At 53.4% G+C, this 26247-nt stretch overlaps 8 protein-coding genes across 8 annotated transcripts; 5 read left to right on the top strand and 3 right to left on the bottom strand.

Annotated features, from left to right (window-relative positions):
* Positions 1 to 424: 424 nt before the first annotated feature.
* Z520_07446 (uncharacterized protein) lies at positions 425 to 5193 on the top strand (the record flags this gene model as incomplete). Its single annotated transcript, XM_016777944.1, has 4 exons — positions 425 to 856; positions 906 to 3932; positions 3984 to 4213; positions 4263 to 5193. The coding sequence occupies 4 exons, from the start codon at positions 425 to 427 to the stop codon at positions 5191 to 5193; spliced, it is 4620 nt and encodes a 1539-aa protein (XP_016630850.1).
* An 823-nt stretch (positions 5194 to 6016) lies between these two features.
* Positions 6017 to 12643, top strand: Z520_07447 (uncharacterized protein; the record flags this gene model as incomplete). Its single annotated transcript, XM_016777945.1, has 2 exons — positions 6017 to 6042; positions 6109 to 12643. The coding sequence occupies 2 exons, from the start codon at positions 6017 to 6019 to the stop codon at positions 12641 to 12643; spliced, it is 6561 nt and encodes a 2186-aa protein (XP_016630851.1).
* Positions 12644 to 13333: 690 nt separating this feature from the next.
* Positions 13334 to 14149, bottom strand: Z520_07448 (uncharacterized protein; the record flags this gene model as incomplete). The annotated part of the gene is made up of 1 exon (XM_016777946.1): positions 13334 to 14149. One exon carries the CDS (start codon positions 14147 to 14149, stop codon positions 13334 to 13336), a length of 816 nt encoding a protein of 271 aa, XP_016630852.1.
* Positions 14150 to 14777: 628 nt separating this feature from the next.
* Positions 14778 to 16431, top strand: Z520_07449 (protein transporter SEC61 subunit alpha; the record flags this gene model as incomplete). The annotated part of the gene is made up of 4 exons (XM_016777947.1): positions 14778 to 14787; positions 14867 to 14967; positions 15057 to 15224; positions 15280 to 16431. 4 exons carry the CDS (start codon positions 14778 to 14780, stop codon positions 16429 to 16431), a joined length of 1431 nt encoding a protein of 476 aa, XP_016630853.1.
* Positions 16432 to 17077: 646 nt separating this feature from the next.
* On the bottom strand, positions 17078 to 18511 carry Z520_07450 (uncharacterized protein; the record flags this gene model as incomplete). Its single annotated transcript, XM_016777948.1, has 1 exon — positions 17078 to 18511. The coding sequence occupies one exon, from the start codon at positions 18509 to 18511 to the stop codon at positions 17078 to 17080; it is 1434 nt and encodes a 477-aa protein (XP_016630854.1).
* A 567-nt stretch (positions 18512 to 19078) lies between these two features.
* Z520_07451 (uncharacterized protein) lies at positions 19079 to 20902 on the top strand (the record flags this gene model as incomplete). The annotated part of the gene is made up of 1 exon (XM_016777949.1): positions 19079 to 20902. One exon carries the CDS (start codon positions 19079 to 19081, stop codon positions 20900 to 20902), a length of 1824 nt encoding a protein of 607 aa, XP_016630855.1.
* Positions 20903 to 21530: 628 nt separating this feature from the next.
* Z520_07452 (pyridoxine biosynthesis protein pyroA) lies at positions 21531 to 22490 on the bottom strand (the record flags this gene model as incomplete). The annotated part of the gene is made up of 1 exon (XM_016777950.1): positions 21531 to 22490. The coding sequence occupies one exon, from the start codon at positions 22488 to 22490 to the stop codon at positions 21531 to 21533; it is 960 nt and encodes a 319-aa protein (XP_016630856.1).
* Positions 22491 to 23888: 1398 nt separating this feature from the next.
* Positions 23889 to 25577, top strand: Z520_07453 (uncharacterized protein; the record flags this gene model as incomplete). The annotated part of the gene is made up of 1 exon (XM_016777951.1): positions 23889 to 25577. The coding sequence occupies one exon, from the start codon at positions 23889 to 23891 to the stop codon at positions 25575 to 25577; it is 1689 nt and encodes a 562-aa protein (XP_016630857.1).
* Between the last annotated feature and the right edge of the window lie 670 nt (positions 25578 to 26247).

Raw genomic sequence — 26247 nt, forward strand, 5'->3', positions numbered from 1 at the left:
CCTCTTAGATCCAGTCTACATTGCATCTTCGAGGCTCACGCCGACTCCTTTCTCGCCCTCACTTTGTCAACCGTCCAACTCCTCCCCTCTATCCTTTCGACCTCTTTGCGCAGTCTTGTCGCTGCCGCCGACTCTCCTTTCCCTTCCTCAACGATGCGCGTTTTGTCAGGCTGCTGACGTGAGCCGACTCTTCCGAGCCCTCCCTCTCCCCCAGCCTCAAAACGCGGCAACCCGTCCCTTGACCCGTCTCGCCTCCACGAGTTTCGTCAAACGTCCCAGAACAGTGGACAGAATTTGGAATCCCGTTTTTGGCAACAATTGATTGCTCCGTGTTTCTTGACCACCCAAAAGCCACAGCCCGCGCCCTTTGGGTGACGGTTTACCCCCCTTTGACGGCTCCTACACCTGCGGTTGTCCTTGCGCCATGGCTCGAATCCACTTTACCAGCGGCGAGACCAGTGTCTCGAAACCGGTCAAGAGAATGCGTTGGGCTACAACTCGGAAACCTGGCCAGACCGGAGCGAAGAAAAGACTCTCTCTGCTTCAAAGGGTGCCTAAAGTGACCGTCTCGACCTATGAAGAAAAGCCGGAAGGCCCCAAAATGGCCGGTCTGATCACCGACGAGAGTCCTCTCGGAGAGCAGCAAATACAATCGGAATCCAACGGGCGCCAGATCTACGTCAATCTACCTCTGCCTCCAGAAGCAAGAACAGAAGACGGCCGCATCAAGGCCCAGTACTCGAGGAATAAGATTAGAACAGCAAAATATACCCCTCTCAGTTTCGTGCCAAAAAACTTATGGTTTCAATTCCACAACATCGCTAATATATACTTTTTCTTTATCGTTATCCTCAGTGTAAGCAGGCTTGGGATCTTTCATTGCAGTTGACAGCTAACCTTTTCAGATATTCTCCATTTTCGGCGCCTCGAATCCCGGCCTGGGATCTGTACCTCTGATTTTCATCCTGACAGTGACTGCCATCAAGGACGCAGTGGAGGATTGGCGCAGAACGGTGCTGGACACCGAACTCAATAACTCCCCCGTGTACCGGCTAGTGGATTGGGAAAATGTCAACTCCTCTGACGACGACATCTCCCTGTGGCGGCGCGTCAAGAAGGGCTGCACAAGGGCCGTCATTACAACCTATCGCTGGATGAAGAGCCTGAGGAGAGGTCAACCTAAACGCTCCGAAAAAGATGCGATTGCCGATCACCCCGGCTTGCACAGGAATCATTCAATCGCTACCAGGAATACTCGTCGAAGCTCGATCTACTCGGAAGAAGGCGACTCTTTCCATTCTTCCCAGAGTCAGACCGGCGATGACATTGCGATGACTCCCGTGCCATCACCAGGCTACCGATCGAGCCTCCCTCCAGATGCCAATGGTGGACCTCCGAGTAGTGCATTTTCCTACGAGACAGCTGATGAAGCTCGCGCTGGTGGAGACAACGCGCCTTCGATGCTCCGGACGCAACATTCTCCGAAGAGGAAGAGCGTCGTTCCACCTAAGAAGGACTATGGCAACGTGATCAACCCTCACAAGGAAGTTCCTGATACCGCCCGCTTCAAGAAGGACTGTTGGAAAAATGTCAAAGTGGGCGATTTTGTCCGTATCTACAACGACGAGCCTGTCCCAGCCGACATCGTCGTGCTATCTACCTCTGACCCGGATGGTGCTTGCTACGTTGAGACGAAAAACTTGGATGGCGAGACAAATTTGAAAGTCCGCCAAGCCCTTCAGGCAGGACGCAAAGTCAAGCACGCCCGAGACTGTGAATTTGCCGAGTTCTTGATCGATAGCGAAGGACCTAACCCGAACTTGTATGCTTACAATGGAGTGGTTCGTTGGCAACAGCAGGACCCCAAGAACCCTAATGCTCCCACGCGTGACATGGCGGAACCCATCAGCATCAACAACATGCTTCTACGTGGCTGCAGCTTGAAAAACACTGAGTGGATTCTCGGAGTGGTTGTGTTCACTGGGGGTGAGACCAAAATCATGCTTAATTCTGGTATCACCCCCAGCAAACGTGCACGGATGGCTAGGGACCTGAACTGGAACGTCATCTACAACTTTATCATCTTGTTCTTCATGTGCTTGGTTGCCGGTATCGTGCAAGGTGTCACCTGGTCCGAAAACAACAACTCTTTGAACTTCTTCGAGTTCGGCTCAATTGGCGGCAATCCCCCGACCGACGGCTTCATCACTTTCTGGGCCGCCGTGGTACTGTTTCAAAACTTGGTGCCCATTTCTTTGTACATCACCTTGGAAATCGTCAGGTCCATCCAAGCCTTTTTCATTTGGTCCGATATCCACATGTACTACGAAAGGCTCGATTACCCTTGTACCCCCAAGAGCTGGAACATTTCGGATGATCTGGGACAAATCGAGTACATCTTTTCGGACAAGACTGGAACATTGACTCAGAATGTGATGGAGTTCAAGAAGTGCACCATCAACGGCGTCCAGTATGGCGAGGCCTATACCGAGGCTGAGGCAGGGATGCGAAGAAGACAAGGAGTTGACGTCGAGGCTGAAGCTGCCCGAGTGCGTCAAGAAATCGCAGAGGCACGCGTTGAGATGCTGAAGTTGCTTCGCAAGACCTACGACAATCCTTATCTCCACGACGACGACCTCACGTTCGTTTCTCCGAACTTTGTGGCTGATCTAAATGGGCAATCAGGCGAAGCACAACAAGCGGCGGTAGAACATTTCATGATTGCTTTGGCACTTTGTCACACAGTAATCACCGAAACAACCCCGGGTGATCCACCAAAGATCGAATTCAAAGCCCAGTCTCCCGACGAAGCTGCCCTTGTTGCCACGGCGCGTGATGTAGGTTTTACAGTCCTGGGCCGTACTAACGATGACCTCCATGTCAATGTCCTTGGCGAAGATCGAACCTATCGGATTCTGAACACTCTGGAGTTCAACTCGACAAGAAAGCGAATGAGTGCCATTGTGCGCATGCCCGATGGCAGAATCAAGCTGTTCTGCAAGGGAGCCGACAGCATGATTTACTCGCGTCTTGCCCGTGGTCAACAGCAAGAACTCCGCAAGGCGACCGCTGAGAATCTGGAGATGTTTGCTCGTGAAGGGCTCCGGACTCTCTGTGTGGCGGAAAGAGACGTGGATGAAGATTTCTACCAAGAATGGAACAAGGACCACGACTTTGCCGCACAAGCTTTGGCCGACCGAGAGGACCGCCTTGAAGAGGTGGCCGATCGAATTGAGAGAGAACTTACACTCCTTGGAGGCACGGCTATCGAAGATCGTCTACAAGATGGTGTTCCTGACACGATTGCTCTGCTTGGCCAAGCTGGCATCAAGCTCTGGGTCCTTACCGGTGACAAGGTCGAGACTGCCATCAACATTGGGTTCTCTTGTAATTTGCTCTCGAACGAGATGGATCTGATCCTTTTCGATATTCCCGAGGCCACTATCGATGAAGCTGCCAAGCTGCTGGATCAACATCTCCAAACTTTCGGATTGACCGGTTCCGACGAGGAACTCGCAGCCGCTCGACTTGTTCACGAGCCTCCGCCTCCGACCCATGCGTTAGTCATTGACGGAGAGTCGCTCAAGTTGGTCTTGCGAGATGAGCTTAGACAGCGGTTTTTGGTGTTGTGCAAGCAGTGCAAGTCTGTCCTTTGTTGCCGAGTTAGCCCTGCACAGAAAGCCGCCGTGGTTCAGCTTGTTAAAACCGGACTCGACGTCATGGCATTGTCTATTGGCGATGGTGCCAATGATATTGCCATGATTCAAGAGGCCGACGTCGGGGTCGGCATTGCTGGTGAAGAAGGGCGACAGGCCGTTATGTCGTCCGACTATGCCATTGGCCAATTCCGTTTCCTGCAACGACTGGTTCTCGTCCACGGCCGTTGGTCTTACCGCCGTCTCGCCGAGAGTATTGCCAATTTCTTCTACAAGGTTTGTGTGAACCTCACCTTCTTCTCGAACCCCAACTGACTGTGCTTTTAGAATTTGGTCTGGACTTTTGCTCTGTTCTGGTACCAGATATACAACAACTTTGACATCACCTACCTCTTTGATTATACCTACATCCTTCTCGTGAACTTGGCCTTCACCTCTGTGCCCGTCGCTCTGCTAGGTATTCTGGATCAAGACGTGAGTGACAAGGTGTCTCTTGCAGTACCCCAGTTGTACCGACGAGGAATGGAACGAAAGGAATGGACGCAAGTGAAGTTCTGGTGAGGATATCGACCCTTTGTTGAACCATCTCATCTAACGAGGAGTCAGGTTATACATGGTTGACGGCTTATATCAATCTGCCATTTGCTACTTTATGGCCTACCTCCTCTTCCAGCCTGCAACATTTGAGACCGAGAACGGACGAGGCATTGCCGATCGAAGCCGCATGGGCGTCTATGTCGCTTGTGTGACCATCATCGTGATCAACTCCTACATCCTCCTCAACACGTACAAGTGGGACTGGATCATGGTATTGATCACCGTCATCAGCTGCCTCTTGATCTTTGCCTGGACTGGTATCTATTCTTCTTTCGAAGCGTCCTTCCAATTCTACAAGGCCGGCTCCGAGGTCTATGGGCAATTAACCTTCTGGGCACTAACACTCCTGACATTCGTGATATGTCTGCTACCTCGCTTCTGTGTGAAATATTTCCAGAAGAACTACCTGCCCTACGACATCGACATTGTCCGAGAGCAGGTCCGGCAGGGCAAGTTCAAGTACTTGGACGAGTACGAGGCTTACGTTCCTCCCAAAGTCGTCGATATTTCGGGGACATCATCTGAACAACCTGAGGAAGTTCACGCCGAGCCAAATGGCCAGCAGCAGCCTCAACATGCGAGATATGGAAGCATGGCGGAATCGCAACGACCGATCTATCCCCCCTCAGAAGCACCTACCCGTCACCCTCACAGTCAAACAGGCAGTGATGGCACGGATAGGACCCAGCCGTCCTTCGACACCGCTGGACTTCACGGAGACTCGTCTACTCCGGAGAAGTTGCGGCGGAGGAGACCCTCGGTAGAGCGTGCTCGCTCGTCGTTTGATAGGCAACGCCAGTCTTTCGACAAGCTGAGACCGAGTTTCGAAGGCAGTCGTGATTTCACCAGTGCCGCCATGCTGTCAAGGATGGAATCTCAGTATTCCCAACCTGGTCTTAGTGAGGTCAATACTCGGGTGATTCCCGAGGAGAGTGTTTAGCGACCTACCTCGTGACAAAAGGCAACAGCATATTTTGCGCCTCATGAATTTACGCCGGCCTTCTATAGCTATGATGATCACGGCGTTGCGGACCGCATGGATATTGGACAGGTGTTATTGGGAGGAACCAACGGACTGGCCATGGAACTGTGAAGTATTTAGCGAAGGCTTTTTGTGCTGTATATACTTTTGAAAGCACCAAAGTGAACCACGCACCACAAGTGAGCGAGACTTGACAGCGACTGTTTTTCAGATAGAGCCCGCCATTTGGTCCTCGTGATCGACTACTAGCATGTAGATATCTATTCAACAAGCACTACTCACAACATATAATTGACTGAAATGCTTTGGTTTCTGAACTTCCGACTGCAACTAGAGATGTCTACGGAGACCACATATGGCCACATGTATACGAAGTCTACATTCAAATATGAAGTCAGGCTGTGAAGGATTGAAGTTATAGTGACGACCTTACGAGGCCGGGTGGGTGCCGGGCAGCCCGAGCGGCGAGAGGCGCCAAGTGCCTAGTGCACACCTGCAGGTTTCATAGTGGCGGCTGCACGCGACTTTTTTGGTTGACGCGCCCGATGCGGCTTTCATAGAAGCGGAACCACACTGCACATGTTCCAGCACATGTTCCAGCAACTGCCAACAATGGAACTGCCTTATTCTTTCAGAGTTGTGCGCCCCTTTTACGCATGAAGATCTGTCGATGTGATCACAATCCTACCAGTATGAGAGATCCAAAATCTCGCTTATGCGCGCCACCCTCTGCTAACATTACCCAACCTCACCTGGCACTGCGGTCACAACCACCGCCGTCATGGCAGAGTTCATAACCACGTTACAGTAAGTTCACCAGGAAACAACTTCCTCTTGACCGAAGTCACATTCACTGACATCTCGCGCCCACAGAGAATTCAAAAACTTACCCCCCGGCCTCCACATCTTTTGTCCCCGGCAGAGCGATGATGATACCGACAGATATGATGATGAACCAAATCCCAACCCCGATGATCCAGTTCGCCTCGCGAGAATCGTAGAGACCAAGGAACGGCGGAAAAAGTTTGTATCGTCACTCCAACTCCTCGCCTACGACGGGAAGGAAAGCGAGCAATACCAACGTTTCATTTGGGAAACCCTCGAGGAAGCCCTGGGAAAATGTGACATTTGCATCAGGGAATACTACGTTGCAAAAGTCGACTTTCTCGCCGCTTTGAGGCAGGACTATGAGGAGGAGGATGTTGCCACTTTCTTCGCTCTGATCAACCGGCGGGATGTCGAACGGATTGTCCAGGGACTCGATGCCGCAGACGAGGCTCTGCGAAGTGTCCCGGAACAGAAGAGAGGGACAGGGGTACTCGAGCCCAAACATCTTCACGCTTTGTTCGAGGCACTCGTATCTCAGGCGTTCCTAGATGATGAAGAGAAACTGAAGACTCATTTCGATGGGCCCTTTAAGATGATACAGACGAAAAAGTCGCTTAAGATGCGGGAGATCCTCCCTGCCACCACTCGATTTCTCTTTGACTCCAACACAGTCAGGGTGGTATGGGCAAGTTCGATCTGGACACGACTTGATCGATGTCCCACCGACCTGGAATGGGATTGGGCAGTGAAAGACTTCCTTCAGAAGAAGCTGCAGACGGCCTCCGATCCTCACGATGTTGCGAAGCTGTGGAGTGCTTTGGACCTCATTGTTCAAAAGCTCGACGAACGATTCATCACCTACAAACTATTCGACCTTCACCCGAACATATGCACAACAGCGTTGAATCACTTGGCCAAGCGGACAACTGCCGTGCCGTCTATTCTGTCGACTCTCAAACAGATCTTGGCCAAGGCTCCAGATGCATTCTGGCAGGCCATGGGCTCCATCTCCTCGCAGACAATCGTTGAGCAGATCTTTGCAAGCCCTTCGTTTAATATTGACCTGCAAGGAGCTACCCCTGCTGCTGATGAGTCCGCTCCGAATGTCCTGTCTTGGATCAGTTCACTGCTCGAATCCCTGAAACCTGCCAATCGGCCCCCCGCTGCACACACGCTCCTCAATCAGCTATTTGAAAGAATTGACAATGGCTCCCTTAGCCTTGCGGCAAGAAGGGCATGCTTTGAGCAGGCTGTAAACGTGTTGCTAAAGACTGTGATCAGTTTCTCTGGTGAGGAGGAGGACAGTCAACATCCAGTCGAGCGGTTGGTCTATCTTGACACATTGAATCTGATTGGTCACCGCCTAGACGTGATACTACGGCCTAGAGACCTGGCGCTCGCCCAGTCGCTCCAGAAGGACGCTCGAGAAGACGTTGTGAACCTCGTTAAGAACTCAATCGCCTTGGAATGTAAGTGCCTGAAGCTCGATTTCGAGAACCTCATTCGCACCGAATCCCGGAAGCAGGACTCGAGTGCCTACACTCCAGAGATTTGGACCTCAGTCATTGAAAATCTACGGGATGACGATCCCACGCTGTCCACTGCGGCACTGATAGGGATCATGTCTCTTCCTGGTCTGGAGCAGTTCCGCGTCAGAGAGGGCGACAGCCTTGCGAAAGAGAAGAGGTCATACAACGATATCTTCGAAAAGGTAAACCAAATGGTCAGCAAGCTGCTAGAGCGGATATCTGAATTTTCACCACCCCATTTGGACACGCTGTTCAGACAGCAAGATACGAGTATGTCTCTGGTTGCCGCTTTGTTCTCGCCACATCAAGAGATATACGAGGCAACGATTGCTACGGTCAAGCATATTAGTGGAGAATCGATTCGGAAGGAAGCCCTCGCCCATTTGATGAATGCCTTTCTCGGGACTACCATCTATGGTGTATGTTGGGTGTTCAGGCGCGTTGCCAATTATAAAACGTTCGCCTCGGTGCCCAGAATGCTCAAGACAGGTATGGAAATCCTCGATGTGCTCTGCAACCCAACGGATGGCCTCCTACGACGCATGGAGCTCTCTGGTCGAGACCTCAAAGCTGTCCAGAGCTATTGGTCGTACCAGTGGATCGCTCTGAAGACCATCTATGGTCACACGGAGCGCTGGTCGATGGAGGTGCACAACAAGGACATAATGAAAGACGTCTGCCGCGATGCCATGCAGTACGCTGGAGAGCTCTTCCATCAGTATGACCTTTTCGCGAGCGTCTTGACAAAGGCAAAGCCTGATAAAGCCGGCGAGATTCGAAAGATCCTCTTGGACTCTGCTAGCGCCAGCGAGAAGAGTATAGGATCGCCATTGAGTGCTCTGGATACCATGTGCAAGTGGCTGAGACTGAGGGACGAGTACCTGGCCGATACACTGGTATCCTTGATCTGCGACATGCTGTACCAACTCAAACAGCATCGAGCTGTGGTGACCGACAGCGATGGTCTCGCATACGTGGAAGATGTGGCAACAGGAAGCTCCGTTAGAACGATGCTCTCAGCCTCACAAAAAGCTAGACTAGTGCGAGCTTTGGAAGGCTACTTTGACCGACAAATCGCAAGACCAGCCGTCAAGAAGCAAGCTACACTCAACCTTGGAAAATGGACCGATGCAGCTTCGGTGTCAAGAGTATCCACCCCTGACTCTAGGGGTCGTAGCACCGACGAATTTGGAGACGACGATATCGCCGATGAAGACCTGATTGAGATCGCCAGCAAAACACTTGATACTAACAGAGCAACTGTCACAAGCAAGGACAAGAAGAAGATCAAATCCCTCCTCCAACAGCCGCCTGCGAAGCCAAAGGCCACGCCCGTGTCTACAATCGACATTCAAGCAAAGAAGGCGCAAGAGGCGAGAGCCTTCATCGAGAATCGGAAGCGCGAAGAAGCGGCCCGAAAACTCCGAGACAAGGAAGCTGCTCTCAAATTGAAAGGCAAAACCGGAATCGGTGCACAGACGAGCGGACAAGGCTCCGGAATCGCTGGGCTGGGTGTTGTAGGCAAGGATCATTCGGCCGGTCCAAACAGTCTCATGGTGTCCAGCGAGTCTGAATTTGATTCGGACTCAGACGACGAATTGTTTGGAATCCCTTCGAGGGGCCCTACCGTTCGTGATCAGCTTGGACAGAGAAAGCCTATGCCGGCTGGCCCTGTACGGAAGGTCAAGCAACAACGGACTCAGAAGGATATTCGTGCCCGACTTGCTCCCGATCTGAGCGATCTACACCGCACAATTCTTGGCTGGGATTTCTTTGCGGAGACAGATACACCTCCGAACTCGGGAAAGGATGACTACACCCTCGTTACGAATACGTTCCGGACTGCACAGGATTATCAGAAGACGTTTGAACCACTCCTTGTCCTGGAAGGCTGGCAGAGTTTTCGTGCAGCACGGGAGGAGGGCAACTTCAAAGCTTTTGAGGTCAAAGTTGCCAACTCTCTGATCGTGGACAGCTTCTTTGAGATTAATTCTTCGATGTCTTTCACGGAAGGAAAGGATCTCGGTATCGGAGTTTCGGACGTTGTTCTGCTGTCGAAGTCGAGCAGACCAGATCAGGATCCGAGCGAGCCGCATTGTCTGGCGAGGGTCAAAGAAATATCGAGGAAGAGAGGAGAAGTCCAAGTTGTCTATCGGGTGAATGCTGCAAATAACCCCCTGAGACCATTTCTGGGCGATAAAGCCGTTGTTCATGGTGTACAAATCCTGTCCCTGACGCCGTTGGAGAGAGAGTATGGTGCATTGATGGCGTTGCAGTACTATGACCTGTGCGACGAGATCATCAAAGCGCAACCGTCACCCATCCTCGACTATGCCGAAGAGGTGCTCCAGCCAATCAAAGCGACATACAGCGTAAACCTTGCACAAGCTAAAGCTGTAAAGTCCGCCCTTGACAACGACGCTTTCACTTTGATTCAGGGTCCTCCAGGTTCCGGCAAGACCAAGACCATCTGTGCGCTCGTTGGTGCCATGTTGACGGGCTTCATCAAGAAACAAAACAACAGTGCTGCAAGATCAACTACAACTCATGGTGCACCACGACCACCGCCCTCGAGCAAGAAAATTCTGGTCTGTGCCCCAAGCAATGCGGCCGTTGACGAGTTAGTGATGAGGTTTAAAAACGGAGTTACACTGTTGGACGGCGTACCCGAAAAGATCTCAGTCGTCCGCTTGGGTCGGAGTGAAGTGATCAACACAAATGTGAAGGACGTCACACTTGAGGAACTGGTCAATGCTAAGCTCAGTGCTGCCGCACCTAGAGCCCCGGGGGAAGACATCCATAGCGTGATGATGCAGCACAAAGAAGTCTCGGAAGAGCTGAGAAATCTTCGAGACTCGATTCAAGATCGTCGAGGCAAAGGTCAGCAAGTGGATGTGGCCGATGAACAGCTTATGGACGCGCTTCGACGGAAGCAGAACGGGTTGGGCAGCAGAATCGACGACCTGAGAGAAAAGCAGAATACTGCGTCTCGGGACGTAGAACTCAGCCGAAAACGAATCCAACAGGAGATTTTAGATTCGGCACACGTTCTCTGCGCGACTTTAAGTGGAAGCGGACACGAACTCTTCCAGAGCCTCAACGTCGAATTTGAAACGGTCATTATCGATGAGGCTGCACAGTCAATTGAGTTGTCGGCATTGATTCCTCTCAAATACGGATGTTCAAAATGCATCCTTGTCGGTGATCCGAAACAATTGCCCCCTACAGTTCTCTCGCGAAAAGCGGCCAAATTTCAATACGAGCAGAGTCTGTTTGCCCGTATGGAAAACAACCACAAGAAAGACGTGCATCTCCTAGACACGCAATATCGTATGCATCCAGAGATCAGTCTTTTCCCGAGCAAGACATTCTACGAGTCTCTGTTGAAGGACGGCGGGGACATGGCTAAGCTCCGTCGGAGACCGTGGCACCACAGTGAGATTTTCGCACCTTATCGCTTCTTCGACGTTCAAGGCATGAGCCAAGCATCAACCAAGGGGCACTCGCTGGTCAACGTTGCTGAGATCACCGTCGCAATGCAGCTGTATAGGAGATTGACGACAGACGTCCGCAGATATGACTTTACCGGAAAGATTGGCATCATCACCCCATACAAGGGTCAACTGAACGAACTCAAACGTCGATTCAGGGATCAATATGGGGAAGCTATCTACTCGAGGATCGAATTCAACACCACAGATGCTTTCCAGGGCCGAGAAAGCGAGATCATCATTTTCTCTTGTGTCAGGGCTTCGACCCAGGGCATTGGTTTCTTGAATGACATTCGACGTATGAACGTGGGTCTGACCCGTGCCAAATGCTCACTTTGGGTTTTGGGCAATTCGCAAGCACTTATGCAAGGCGAGTACTGGCGAGCTCTGGTCACAGATGCCAAAGCCAGGAATTTGTACACTGACGGCGACCTTGCCAGGCTCCTGGGTCGGCAGCTGTTGACGGAAGATATGATGAAGGACGATATTGAAATGCTTGACTACACTGAGTCCCCGTCCGACAACGTAGAGTCTTCCATCGTTGCGGAAAGATCATTTGGTGGGAATTCGGAGTCGAAAGAACCGTCACCAGCACCCGGGAAGGACCGGAAAGACGCATCTCGACTAAGCGGTCCCCTGAATCAAGCTGGCGCAACATCAGCCAAGCCGGGAATCACTCTTCCAAGGCAATCTTCAGCAACTTCAGTTGCCCGACCAGAGCCGAAGCGGCAGGACTCGGGGCAATCTGTAGGGAGGCGAGAGGTCACCAGAGTCGATACCAGTACTGATAAACGTCTTGCTCCGGATGGACGACAGCCTGCCGAACCCAGGGAGAAGGCTACGGTTTCAAGGGCCAACTCCGGCGAATACAACCCTTCAGGGGGCGGCAACGGCCTCAACGACCTCCATAACTGCGCAATCTGCGGGTCGTACGAGCATCTTACGGTCAATTGCGACAACGAAGAAGCGCTGGCTGGGTCAATTGGGATTTGCCGCAGATGTCAGTGCCCAGGTCATACAGTTACCAATTGCACTGAACCTCGATGCATCTCTTGCGGCGAAGTAGGTCATCCCACCACTGATTGTACGGCACCTCTAGACAAGAGACTCAATAAGGCGCAACAGGAGAAGGTTCGGAAAGAAGAGATCCGCTATGGCGAAAGAAGAGACAAAGCACGCCAGTATCGAGCTGAAAAACAACTTGGTGAACACGACGCGCAGATTCCCGTCGTCAAGAGCTCAATTACGACCTCGAACACGATTGCATCGAGCAAGGAGGCCAAGAGGAAGTGGGATGAGTCCTCTGGTAGCGATTCCACAAGAGCCAAGGTACCGCGAGTCAAGCCAGAAAACAGATCTGCCGCATCTGGCACAGCCAGCATACACAAAGGGCGGTCAGGCTTTCCCCAGAGACCGTCTGAACGGCCCAATCCAGCGGGATCATCGGGTCTCCCACCAAGACCTCCCGCTGGCCGTGCTCCTGCTATGACGAACAACGGACAACCGATGGTAAGGAAGAAGAAGGCCAATGCCGATGATATGTTCGTGAAACGAAAATAAGAGCGGCGGCAACAGACGAAATAGCTGCGTTTGTAAAGGAGGCACGACCTTCAATTTTCCATTCGAAGTGCTAATGGTGAAGCCACAACAGCCTGGCGCAGAGGTATGTGTGGAGCTTTCGACTTACTTTGCATGTGATGAAGAAGGCAGTTGGTAGACTTTGTCTACATGGCAGGAACTTGGATTAGCAGGACTCAACCCGCGGATGCAGAGGGTCGAGCTACGAGGCGCTTTTGTATATCAGTGTAGCATTTGATAGCGCAGAGGACATGGTGTTGGTGAGCATCAGAGCGGGAGCTTCTGCATAGCGACGGGCGTTTCATTGCCAGACTCCTCCTCCAAGGGCAGAGAGGTTACGAAGCACAGCCCAGCGAGGTCGAGAATCGCAAAACTTTTACGTGATACATAGATGAAGACCAGCATTGCGGAAGGTACGAGGTATTCATTCTGCAATCAGGCGGTAGAATGGCACCCCGGGCTGGCAAAAGTATGATGGCTGCGATTGGCAGAACAGGATAGATGCCAATTCCTCATATGATCCCAGCAGTTTCAAGCATTTGCAGGATATTAATCTGGCTGACGACTGAAGAGCTGACAGAGAAAAGACATCATCTATCCGACATAGCTCTGGCAAAAGAGGCACAGCCTGTTGTCCTCCCGTCTTTGCATGTCCAACGCGAACAGGCTGATTCAAGCACGAGTCTCTCCAACCGTCTTTTGCGAGTCCTTCAGCTCTCCTCTCAGCTCGACCGTCTTGGCCACCAAATCCCCGACCTCGGTGTTGAGGGCCGCAAACCCTTTGATCACGCCCTCCCGGTCCGCTTTGCCCAACTCCTGGCTCATCTTGTACTTACCTTCTAAGCGGGTGACTTCAATCTCGATCCCGATGATGTTCTTCTTGAGCAGCTCGATATACCGCTCAGGCGCGTCCTCGACGCTCCACGGTCTTTCGTAACCCATGACCGTCGTCTCGGCGTGGTTTGACAGGTCGCTGATCTGCCGCTGGAGAAATCTGCCCGTTACCTCAAGATGAGTGTCATAATGCACAGTGGCGGTCCCGTAAACTTGCACCGCCGAATAGTTCCACGTCGGCACGACTTTTCCCGTGGCAGGTTTGGTCTCGACGTAGAATTTGGGCGTCACGTAGTGGTGTGCCGGCCCGTTGAAGATGACGGAAACTTCTTCCCTGAGGCTTTTGGTGCCGGTGCTGGATGGGGAAGTGCCATTATTATTATTATTATCTGATGGACTTTGCTGCTTTTGAGTGGCGGCTTCAATCAGCGCCTTTGAATGCGGATTTTGCCTTGCGAGATGTCCGCGCAGTCTGCCGAGTTCTGTCTCGCTCGAGTCATCTTCGACATCGAGGAGCCATGGGATGTGCGTGCATTGTATAGTTGGAAAATTGGGCGACGATAAGGACGTGATCAATAACCCCAGGGGATTCTCTCGGATAAAATGCCGCAGGGCGGGGATGTTGAATTCGGCGTGCACGGCGCGAAGGTACATGGCTGATTTAGGACAACGACAACAATGACAGGTGTTAGGAAGGAAGACGGGAGAATATTGGTAATACAATATGTATCATGACGACTTACAACGAAGATTTTGGGGAATGGAGGGGAGGACTTTATCCACGCCCTACGATTACAATTTGATAACAGAATCTGCAGGACGCTGGCGGAGCGGCGAAAACCGCCATGTCATTGAGCTTGTCGGTCTTGTTTCCTGCATTCAAATTGTGCTGATTCTCGCATTGGCCACCTCCCTTGATCAAGGTAAGGTCAGCCGTTCAATAGAAGAGCCTCAGCGTTCACGTTGCAAGTCAACAGCATTGTGCTGGGCAAGGCTGTACGAGGCTGCGTGAGGCTGAACAAGGCTGAGCTCCGGATTTCTTGGCACCATTACGCTTTCTCGGCATAGCTTCTGTTTTTGGCGCATGGAGGATTGTTGAAGTGTCCTCTGGCATCGCGGCCAAATTGCAAGGTCACTTCGAAGCTTTCAGGAGAAACTGTCCTCCATCTTCCTCCCATTCCCTCTACTTCAGGAACCATTTCTCGCGCTCCTTTGGCTCTTTTCTCGCTTTCCTTTCCCCCCTCTTAACAGCCTGAAGCTGTTTTAACGGTGTACTGCAACCATGAGTGGCCGTGCGTGCCTCCCTCATCCCTCATTTCTCCTCTCCGCACTTTTCAATGGGACAAAATTGCTAACCACGGCAAAATCCAGTCCGCTTTCTCGACCTCATTAAACCCTTCACCCCCCTCCTGCCGGAGGTGGCGGCCCCAGAATCCAAAATCCCATTCAACCAGAAGTTGATGTGGACAGGAGTAAGAGCGCAGCCCGTCGAGAACCCACGCGACTGAATCGCAGTATCGGACAAGCGCTAGGAGACTAACGACTGGATTGCGATGGACAGTGTACACTTCTGATTTTCTTGGTCATGAGCCAAATGCCTCTCTACGGCATCGTCTCGTCCGACACTTCAGATCCCATCTACTGGTTGCGTATGATGTTGGCCAGTAACAGGGGAACATTGATGGAACTGGGAACAACACCCATCATTTCCTCAGGGATGGTCTTCCAGGTATGCGCAGACATTCCGCTTAGTTGCTTCAGTACTAACCAACGTGGCTCCGTAGCTGCTGGCTGGTACTCATCTCATCGACGTCAACCTCGATCTCAAGTCCGATCGCGAACTGTATCAAACCGCTCAAAAACTCTTCGCCATCATTCTGTCCTTCGGTCAAGCCTGCGTTTTCGTCCTCACTGGTCTTTATGGTCAACCGAGCGATCTCGGTGCTGGTATCTGCCTCCTCTTGATTGTTCAACTGGTGATCGCTGGTTTGGTGGTCATTCTCCTGGACGAATTGCTCCAGAAGGGATACGGTCTTGGATCTGGCATTTCCCTCTTCATCGCCACAAACATCTGCGAGTCCATCATCTGGAAAGCCTTCTCCCCAACGACGGTTGACACAGGCAGGGGAAAAGAATTTGAAGGCGCTGTGATTGCCCTCTTCCACCTCCTCGTCACCTGGCCCGACAAGACCCGTGCTCTCCGCGAAGCTTTCTATCGCCAGCATCTTCCCAACATCATGAACCTTTTGGCAACCCTGACTGTCTTCGCTGCCGTCATTTACCTTCAAGGTTTCCGGGTCGAGATTCCCGTCAAATCCTCCCGCCAACGAGGCATGCGCGGCTCCTACCCAGTCCGCCTCTTCTACACCTCCAATATGCCCATCATGCTGCAATCCGCATTGGCGTCGAATATCTTCATGATCAGCCAGATGCTCTACACTCGCTTCTCGGATAACTTGCTGGTGAAACTTCTTGGAACATGGGAACCAAGAGAAGGCTCGTCCCAGCTGTACGCCAGCGGTGGAATTGCATACTATATGTCCCCACCCCTGAACTTCACCGACGCGCTCCTCGACCCCATCCATACCGTCATCTACGTCACATTCATCATCGTGACCTGCGCGGTCTTCTCCAAGACATGGATCGAAGTCTCTGGCAGTGCCCCGCGCGACGTGGCCAAGACCCTGAAGGATCAAGGATTGGTAATGGCAGGTCATCGTGAGCAGAGCATGTACAAGGAGCTGAAGAGGGTTATCCCCACGGCGGCTGCGTTCGGAGGTGCGTGTATCGGGGCGTTGTCCGTGGCCAGTGACATGCTTGGTGCGCTCGGGAGCGGCACCGGGATCCTGCTGGCAGTCACAATCATCTATGGGTATTTTGAGATTGCGGCCAAGGAAGGAGATTTCGGCCAAGGGTTGAAGGGGCTGATTGCTTAGAACCCTGACCGGTTTTGGGCAGCTTGTTGGGGAAGCTAGGAGAACAAAAGTTGTACCCTGTTTCTGCATAGCAAAAAGGTTTAGGGTCGGAGATGGGTGGCTGGGGACTGCTCAACAAGGGGCTCAGGTGAAGGGTGGGCAAACCAAAGCACAATACCAGACAACCTACAGGTTGGTCGGGTGTTGCTTGTATAGTACAGACTCCCTGACCTTGTGGTCAAGCTAGCTGCCTCTTGGACCTGTATGATGACACTCCGCCGCCTATATAAGTTATATGCAAGGATAGATAGTCGTGCGTCCTTGTTCGTCTTACTGTGTATGTATTTATGACCTGCCCTGATAAGAGGAATAAAAGGTATATACAGTAGGATAAACGTCCCCGCGACGACGCTCTCTGTCCTGCCCGGTTTCAAATCCTCGTGCCTTGAGGGGCATTTCGGGACATGTTTGATTCAGATCGTCCCTTCACTCGAGATACTCTTCTTCTCGACTTGAGACCTCATGCATCCTATCCTCCCTCTGGACTATTCGTCATGCGTTTTTCTATACATCCCTTTGATGTGCCTCTTCTTTCTTTTCCTCCCCTCCCCCACGCGCACGGACGGCCTTACCATATACTCGATACTGTGTGTGTGGCTGCTCCTTTCTACGTGCGGTAGTCCCCATTGATGGTGACGTACTCGTGACTAAAGTCGCAGGTCCAATAATATCCTTCTTCTCGTCCGACGCCCAAGTCGACGTCGATGATCAGGTCCTCGTCCTCCAACAGCCTCGCGGCGCGGCTCTCGTCCACGGCCTGTGGTTCGCCGTTGACCAGCAACCGCAAGACGCCCTCGTCCTTTGACTTTGAGGTCTCGGCGGGCACGAACGACACGTTTGTCCTCGCGGGGATGACGGATTCGGCGGTGCTGGAGAGGGAGATGTCGGGCGTGTACCCGATGGCGCAGAGGATGCGGCCCCAGTTGGCATCCTTGCCGTACAGGGCCGTCTTGACGAGCGGGGAGCGGGCGATGGTGGAGGCGATGGATTTGGCGTCCCCGGAGGTGAGCGCGTTGCGGACGCGGATCGTCACGAACTTGGTGGCGCCTTCGCCGTCGCGGACCACCAGTTGGGAGAGTCTCTGTGAGAAGGATGTCAGGATCGATGACATGGCGGTGTAGTCGTCACTGGAGGAGGAGGAGATTGGGGTGTTGGATGAGGGGTCAGAAGCGGCCCCGTTGGCGAGGATGGCGACCGTGTCGTTGGTGGAGGTGTCTCCGTCGATGGAGATGCAGTTGAACGATTTGTTCACCGCGGTGGTCAGTAGGGATTGTAGCGCTGCTGAGCTGATCGGGGCGTCGGTGCACATTATTCCCAGCAGTGTGGCCATGTTGGGGTGGATCATCCCCGCGCCTTTAGTCATTCCTGCCAATCTGTACTCGACGCCCTGATGTTGAGCGCCGGGTAAAGTGAACGTTGTGGATAGGAGTTTTGGAAACGTGTCCGTGGTGCAGATTGCGCGTGCCGTGGTCAGCCAGGAGTCGTGGTCACTTCCCAGATTGTCGTACGCGGCGGGGATCTTTGCCAGGATCTTTTGGATGGGGAGTCTCTGGCCGATGACGCCCGTGGACATGACGAGGCTGTTTGCATCTTCCGCGTTGGATGATGACTGTGACCGTTGTTGGAATTGGGCAGATGCTGTCCGGGACATGGCCCACGCGTCGTCCACACCTCCTTGACCTGTGACGGCATTGGCGCAGCCAGAGTTGACAATGATACTCCTCAACCCTGCGCCGCCGCGCTTCTCGAGCACGGCTCTGCTCACTTGGACGGGCGCGGCTTGGAACTTGTTGGTGGTGAAGACGGCGGCGCCGAACGCGGGCCTGTCGGAGGCGATCAGAGCCAGGTCCGGATGGGATTTGTTGGCCGGCTTGACGCCCACGTGGGTTCCAGAGACTCTGAAACCCTTGGGGTAGGTGCCGGACGTGGGCACATATTTCACCTTGGACGCGGGGATGGTGGCATCGATGGGGGCAGAGTAATGTCGAACGAATGTCCGGATGGCTGAGCGGGTTGTTGAAGGAGTGATAGCGGACGCCATATTCGGTTTGCTGCAAATATGAGAGGAGATCCAGACAGCCACTTTGAGTATGACTCGCTCCGTCACTTTCGCAAGGCCGAGCAGGATATCTCTTGGATTGCCGGCTCCTTCAGCCTCACTAGTTCTTGAGTTGATGAAGCCCACCTGGTCAGTGGCTTGCCCTTATCAATGACCGATTCCCGAGATAATGAGAGAGCAGCAGAAAACTTGCGAACCCACCCACGGCTGATGTGCCTAACGTAGACACTCTCAAGCCCCCAAAAAAATTTCCCTGTTGCAATGGTTAATATGTTAGCTGCGTTTGTAGCGCCTTTTCATTGGCGAAGCATCGAGGCGTAAAGAGGGAAAAAGGACGAAGGTTGAGTCAAAAATCATAAAATGGTAGAGGAATCGATGGACCAATCAGAGTCGCCGGTTTGCGGAGCGAGAACAAAAGTCGCGTCGCGCAATGAACAGAAGACAAGCCCTCGATTCCCTCTGTCAGTTTGTCAGTTCAAAGACTACCTCTTCAACCTGCCAGGTCCTGTGCTCATCCTCTGTCTATCTGGATGCCTCTAACGCTGTACCATGGTTAAACGAAAACACCCCGATCCTGATGCCGATGCCATCATCCCAGTCACAGACACCCCTTCCAAGCGCCGGAGGAGAACTACAGATGGAGGAGAAGGAAGAGCACTCAGTAATGGGGAACCCAACGCCAGCCCCTTGAAAAATGGCACGCCCAAGCAAGAGGGGACGCCTTCAAGGAGAAGAACAAAGTCCGCCGTCCAAGACCTCCAGGTCGACGAGGATCAAGACGAAGGCAGTCCCACCCCGAAACCCAATGGTCGCACCCTGTTCTCTACTCCGACTCGAGGCAAACGCGGAGCTACAGCTACCACACCCTCCAAGTCGGCGCGGGCAAAGGCAGACAGGTCTGCTAAGAGGAAGAGTGCCCGACTACTTGCTGAGACGCAGGACACTGATGACGACGACCTGAACGGACACGATGCGCGGCTGGCTCGCGAGATACTTGACGATGATGACGAGGAAGAGGAAGAGGACGTCGACGGAGATGGACTACTCGGCCAGGATGTCGAAACCACGCTCGACGAGGGCGAGGCGGTTACACCATCCAAGAAGACCCCAGGCAAACAAGGGCGACCGAAGGGATCAAAGAACAAGAGATCGCCCACCCCTGAAGGCGACATCCCTCCCGAAGAACGATACTTTTACCAAAACCGCGCTGGCCCTCCTCAAGTCTCGGGCAACAAGTTCAACTCGGTCAAACTGCTCACGCACGAGGAGTTCTTCGAACAGATCTCGTCATGGCGAGACCCTCACGAACCGGAAAAGGCCTTCCTGATGAAATTACACGCCCGGTCGTTCCCACAATGGCGCTTCGAACTCGCCGAAGGGTTTGGATTGTGTCTCTACGGCTACGGCAGTAAACAGCCTCTCGTCAACCAGTTCGCCGAGTACATGTACAGCAAGTGCGGCCGTCCGCCTCCTCGCATCGTCGTCGTCAATGGCTACATCCCGAAGCTCAACCCACGCACAATCCTCAACACCATTGCCGCGGCCGTGGCTGAAACAGAAGACGAAGCGATCCGCCTGATCGGCCAACCGGAGGAAATGCTCGACACTCTGCTATCCCACCTTACTGACGAGCCTCCACCTTCGCAACTGCTCGTCATGGTCAACTCCCTCGACTCGGCTTCCCTCCGCCGACCTTCCATACAATCACTCCTTGCCCGCCTCGCGGCGCACCCACAGGTTTCCTTTCTCGCCACGTGCGACACACCCACCTTTCCAGCGATATGGAACTCATCCCTCCTCGACCAATTCAAATTCGTCTTCCACGACTGCACGACCTTTGCGCCGTACGCGGCCGAGACACCCAGCGTGGTAGACGATGTGCACGAATTACTGGGCAGGAAGAGGATGCGGGCGGGTGGAAAAGAAGGGATCGGATTCGTGCTAAAGAGCTTGCCGGAGAACGCCAGGAACCTCTATCGTCTACTGCTCGCTGAGATCCTGAGCATTTTAGAAGACGGAATTGACGGCGATGGCATTCCGTACACCAATGGAGGCGGCGCGGACGATGAAAATGAAGACGACAACGAGCAAGGAGAAAGTGAAAGACGAACAACCCGGAAGAAAGCACGAGGCGCGCCCACCACCACCACCAGCACAGAGGCCGAGGAAGTCGGCGTCGAATACCGCACGCTCTACCGCAAGGCCGCAGAGGAGTTCATCTGCTCGAGCAGCATGAACTTCCAGTTTCTGCTCAAGGAGTTCCTGGACCACCAGATGATCACGAGTCGGCGAGACCCCGCTAGTGGCGCTGAGATGTTGGGCGTTCCCCTGGCAAAGGATGAGGTCGAAGCGGTTTTGGAAGAGCTCATTTGAGGTTCGGTGCAGAGGATTGAGGGGGAAAGGGTGAGAGAGGGTAGATGAGCCTAGGATGATGAAACACGTACGAGCTATATATATAGGTAGGTATTGACAATACTATACTATACTGTGTCCAGCACACACAGAGATCAAGCAATCAATCACCTCTACCATTCTCACCACATTAGTACGCGAAGCAAGCAAAGACTCCTCGACGCACGAAGCGACAGGCTCAAGCGATTCAAATTCCCAAGAAATCTCATTTCCAAAAGATGAGGATAAATCAATCACCTGTAGGCTAAACCTATGGAGAGTAACTCGGTAGACAGAATGTTGACTGTGTATATAGAGACGCCGAACCGCCGGGTTGATGCATTCGATTTTTGTTTTGTGCAAAATGTGGTCCCTCTCTGTTCACTCATGTTCATGCTCATGCTCATGCTCATGCTCATGCAGATCCTGCCCCTATCCATCCCATGGGTTGGGATCATGTTCGTGCTCGTGCTCTTCATATCTCTGGACTTGCGATTGCGTCTCGGTATGGGTTTTTTTTCGCGGGTCGTGTGATCCCTTTTTTCGTCTCCTTTTTGAATCTATCCAAACCAACACCACGCAATGTGCCAACACCACGCAATGTGTGCCACTACCATCCCCGGACGGCCAACTTGTCGCCATCCTTCATGCCACTCACGTTGATGCCGACCATGGCCTCGCCCAGGCCCTCGGAGCACTGGGCCAGGACGTGTGCATCCCTGTAATGCGTCGTGGCCTGGACAATGGCCTTTGCGCGCTTGGCGGCGTTGCCGCTCTTGAAAATCCCGGACCCGACGAAGACGCCGTCGCAGCCTAGCTGCATCATGAGCGCCGCGTCGGCCGGGGTCGCAATGCCGCCGGCGGCGAAGTTGACCACAGGTAACCGACCGAGCTCGGCGGTCTGCTTGAGCAGCGCGGCGTCGCAGCCAATTTCCCTGGCCAGGGCCCTCAGGGCGCCTTCTCCTTCCTTCAAAGCGGCCTGCGCCTTGGCGATGTCGCTCTTGACCGTGCGCATGTGCTTGACGGCCTCGACGACGTCGCCGGTCCCGGCCTCACCCTTGGTCCGGATCATGGCGGCGCCCTCGGCGATCCGTCGCAGCGCCTCGCCCAGATTCCGGCACCCACACACAAACGGGACCCTGAAGCCGGCCTTCTCCACGTGGTACGTATTGTCTGCGGGTGTCAAAACCTCGCTCTCGTCGATGTAGTCGACCCCCAGGGCCTCGAGGATCTGGCACTCAACGAAATGGCCTATCCTGGCTTTTGCCATGACGGGGATGGTGACGGCGGCCTGGATCTCCTTGATCAAGGCCGGGTCCGACATGCGGGCGACGCCACCCTGGGCGCGAATGTCGGCGGGCACGCGCTCGAGGGCCATGACGGCGCAGGCGCCGGCTTCCTCGGCGATGCGGGCTTGTTCCGCATTCACCACGTCCATTATCACGCCGCCCTTGAGCATCTGCGCCAAACCGGCTTTCACAGTAAAAGAGGGGAGGTCGCCATTTGTGGCGGAGGAGGTTTGGGGTACGATGGTGGTGGAGGACATGTTGGAGTTGTCGTTCATAACCATGATGAAGCGGTAGTGAGGGTGGGAAGATTCGTCTGTTTGATGAAGTGAGAGTGGAGTGGGAAAAAAGTTGTGTCGAGGAGCGAGGGATATATTCGGGTTCGAGGTGGTGGTGGGGGTTGGGTAGGAGGAAGATGGAGTGCAGCAGACGCCGGACGGACAGGTCGATCGAATAGGACGCTAGGTAGCTAGGTTGATACTGTAGGTATGTAGATTCTGGGCCTAATGGAGAGGAAATGTCCAATAAGGCAAGTTTTGAGGGAAAAAGAGCTCAAGGCGTTGTGTTGTCGAAGGGCGGCAAAAAAATAAAAAATAAAAAGTAAAATCAAAATTTCCAAACCCCGGGTCCTGAGTCACCACGCAGAAGTTGAAAGATCAATGGAGATTTCCACCCCCACACACACCCTCAGTCTACAGAGAGTCTGGCCACCAAGCAAGTTACAAGGACCGAATAGCAGCAAAGGAGGAAAGTGTGATAGTGACCCTCCCCTTCTCACCCAACAGACCAGGTGATGGGTCAAAAAAGAAAGTGAAAAAGAAGTGCCAGTGAGTGGTGTGCTGTAGAGTGCGGGTGCGGGATGGCAATGTGTGACTCTATCAGGAGATACGACAACAGATGGTGATTGATGGTGGTGGTTGATTTGTTCTGCGCCCTGGGACAAGCAACTAGGCAAGTAGATCAAACAGAGTGATCGTTAAAACAAGGACCCGTGGACCCCTGAATGCAAGTGAGTTCGTGTACTCGGTACCTCGTAGATTGATTCCAATCCCCGCGGCATCTGGGGGAGATCTCTTCGATAACAGCGAGAAATCTTGCCCCGCGGCGACTGTTGCCGTCGGAGAAGTCACCATTCTGATTACGCTAGGAGATGCTACAATACTAGAGTCTCGTATTATCTAGTCGTTGTTTAGTCTTGCTAGTCACTGTACTAACAGCACTATTGTTACTTCTATTGTTACTTGACTCGCTCAGCATCGGAAAAGAGCGGCGACCCGATAAGCAGGCACGTGATCCGCTTAGTCACCCGCGCACATGCCTCAGCCGTCGAATCCCTCCTCGCCTCCTCCATCTCCGCACTTGAAACCGAGCTCAATGGAGCGAGCATCTCAGAGAGGAGCAAGAGGAGGAGTAGGAGGAGTCAAGCACCATGGATTTGATTTCCGACTCGTCATAGAACAGAACAACACCGGACCTTACACATCTCGCTGAGGACAGCATGAGCTGACTGTGATCTGTGATTCCGACTCTATCTGTCACTGTCACTGCTTCTCCTCGGCAATGACCAGCATCTTGGGCTTCTCGATGCGTTGCTCAGATGCTGTGCCCATGCTGTGCTCAACATGTCATCCTCACAACCAACCACCATGCACACCTCAACCCCTCCGTCCCATGTATCCATCATGCCGCTGCCGGAATCAACCCCCGGCAAGCTCGCCTCCCTCCCTTCCTCTCCTCGACCTCCATCACAAACACCAACGTTGATATCTCTGCCCGACTTGCCCGAGGACGTCTTCCTCTTGGTCCTGACACACCTCTCCGCATGGGACGTCGTGTCCTGCCAGCGCGTCTCCAGGTCATGGCGCACCGCCTTCTCCAGAGACGAATACATCAGATTCGTGCTGCAGTCCTACCCGCGCGCCAGGGAAGTCCGGTCTCTCCCCCCCGGCGCCCTCCATTTGCACTCTCCCTGTCAACCACAAAGCTCGCAACTGGATTGGAAAGGCATCCTTGGCAAGGTGGCCTCGCGTTACCACCACCTCGCCCAGGGCACCGCCAGAGTCGTCGACAGATACCCCATGGCACCGGTTGAACAATTAGGCGACTGGTTCCCTGTGGGCCAGTGGGATTATCACGAAAGCCAGCCAGGAGGTCGTCTCTACTACGAGACCGCCGCCAGCCACCTGAGCCGCATTGGCACCAAGCCTTACCTGTTCCGACCGACCCTGTGGTCCTACGACGACGGGCTTCTGGTGTACGCGCCCGCCGAGGGCAACGAGGACGGTTACTTCCCGCAGATTTTGGCCTTGTTGGACGTCGAGGCCGGCCAGAAGTATCCCATCCCATTCGATATTCGCGGCAAGATCATCCGCAATCTGCGCCTCAAAGACCGCACCTTGATCGTGGAATGGGCCGAAAAGGACCCCTTCCACAACCTCAACGCCATGGAACAAGTCAACCGTCATTTCGCGAATTGTTTCGACGTCCGGCCTATTACTTCTGAACACCCAAAGTCCTGCTGGGAGGTAACCTGGCGTTCAGAATGGAAGATGCATTTTTTGGGGTTGCCGCCCAATTACCACGACCGCTTCTTCTCCACCCACAATGCCACCCATTACGCCGTGTATTTCTGGCAGCCCAACCGGAGCATGTACACAGGCGACGAGGAGCTGCCCATCGAGTCGCTCTCGGTGTGGGACATTTCTGGCTCCTCGCCGTATCGACCGTCCACAGACCCGTCTGGCAAATTCCGCCCGGCCGGAAAAGCCACTTCCGGTCCATATATCGTGTCGAGGTTCTCGTTCATGCAGATGGACACGTTTGGCATCCGTCAGCGCGCGAGCGTCGCCTTGATGTCTCTGCACCTGGACAGTGAAACCCTATCCCTCACAGTGCGCGAGAACGTTGGCGTGTCGGGACAGGGCTACTTTGACCCCGCGGAACGGCTGTGGTGCGCGAAAACCACAACATTCCCGTTTTTGGGAGAAGGACCTCGACTGTTTCGCGAGTGGGACGGCAATCTGCCCCCCTACCGTGGCCACTGTAGCATGGAGACGGCCGACGTCGAGGAGAGTGAACGCTGGTTTTTGCCCATCATGGACGTGGTCGACACCCTCGCCGGCGTCCGCTTGAGTCTGGTCGAGACGTGCTTCTCGGGCCACAGCGTCGAGAACCGGCTCGTCGTGCGCATGAAAGCCGACCTCGAGGACAAAATCAAGGACTTTGCCCACGTGGAAGAGACCGCGCTTGGCTGGGCCACCCTCGACGACGATCTCACAAGGGAAGTCTCCTTTATGGGCCGCATCGCCGGCGACGAGAGGTGGCTGATAGGCCAGAACGAGCGTATGGAAATGGTGGTCATCAAGTTCTAACCTCCCGCACCCCCCCTCCTTGCTTTTGTACATACCATACCATCCCAAACTCATCTTGCAAACGTCCCGTTGGCTTCTCCTTGTTTGATGCTTTCAGACATATATCTATATACCTGCATGCGTACGGAGTATTAAAACAATGAGAATCATCAACATCCTTCCTTTATGGGCTCAGAGATGTAAAAGGTCCTATTCCTGTACAGCTGAGAAAAGCAGACTCGTCTTGCTTGCCGTGTCCGTTCAAGAAAACCGACACGCCCTTTTTCCGCCCTTCTTCTTTGGGGAATAGCTGGGTTGACAACGAGGAAGAGGAGGCGAGTGTGAAAAGGGAACGAATGGACGATTACAGCGAATGATTGATTGATTGGATGATTGAATGATCATTGAGCCGACTTCAGTTACATACAGATGATTGTACAGGGGGTAACCTATATGACTCTTTGTAAATGCCCAAATGCACGGATTCTTTCCTGAAATTTTCTTTTTTCCTGTCTTCGTTTTTGGGGTTTTGGGTCTCGCTGGGATCTTTGGCTTTCTTTTGTAGGCTTTGCTTTGCTTGCATTGCTTTCCTGGCTTTGCTTTCCTGGCCTTGCTTTCCTGGCCTTGCTTTCCTGGCCTTGCTTTCCTGGCCTTGCTTTCCTGGCCTTGCTTTCCTGGCCTTGCTTTCCTG

Source organism: Fonsecaea multimorphosa (genome assembly GCF_000836435.1).
Source record: "Fonsecaea multimorphosa CBS 102226 unplaced genomic scaffold supercont1.15, whole genome shotgun sequence".
Classification (NCBI taxonomy): Eukaryota; Fungi; Ascomycota; class Eurotiomycetes; order Chaetothyriales; family Herpotrichiellaceae; genus Fonsecaea; species Fonsecaea multimorphosa.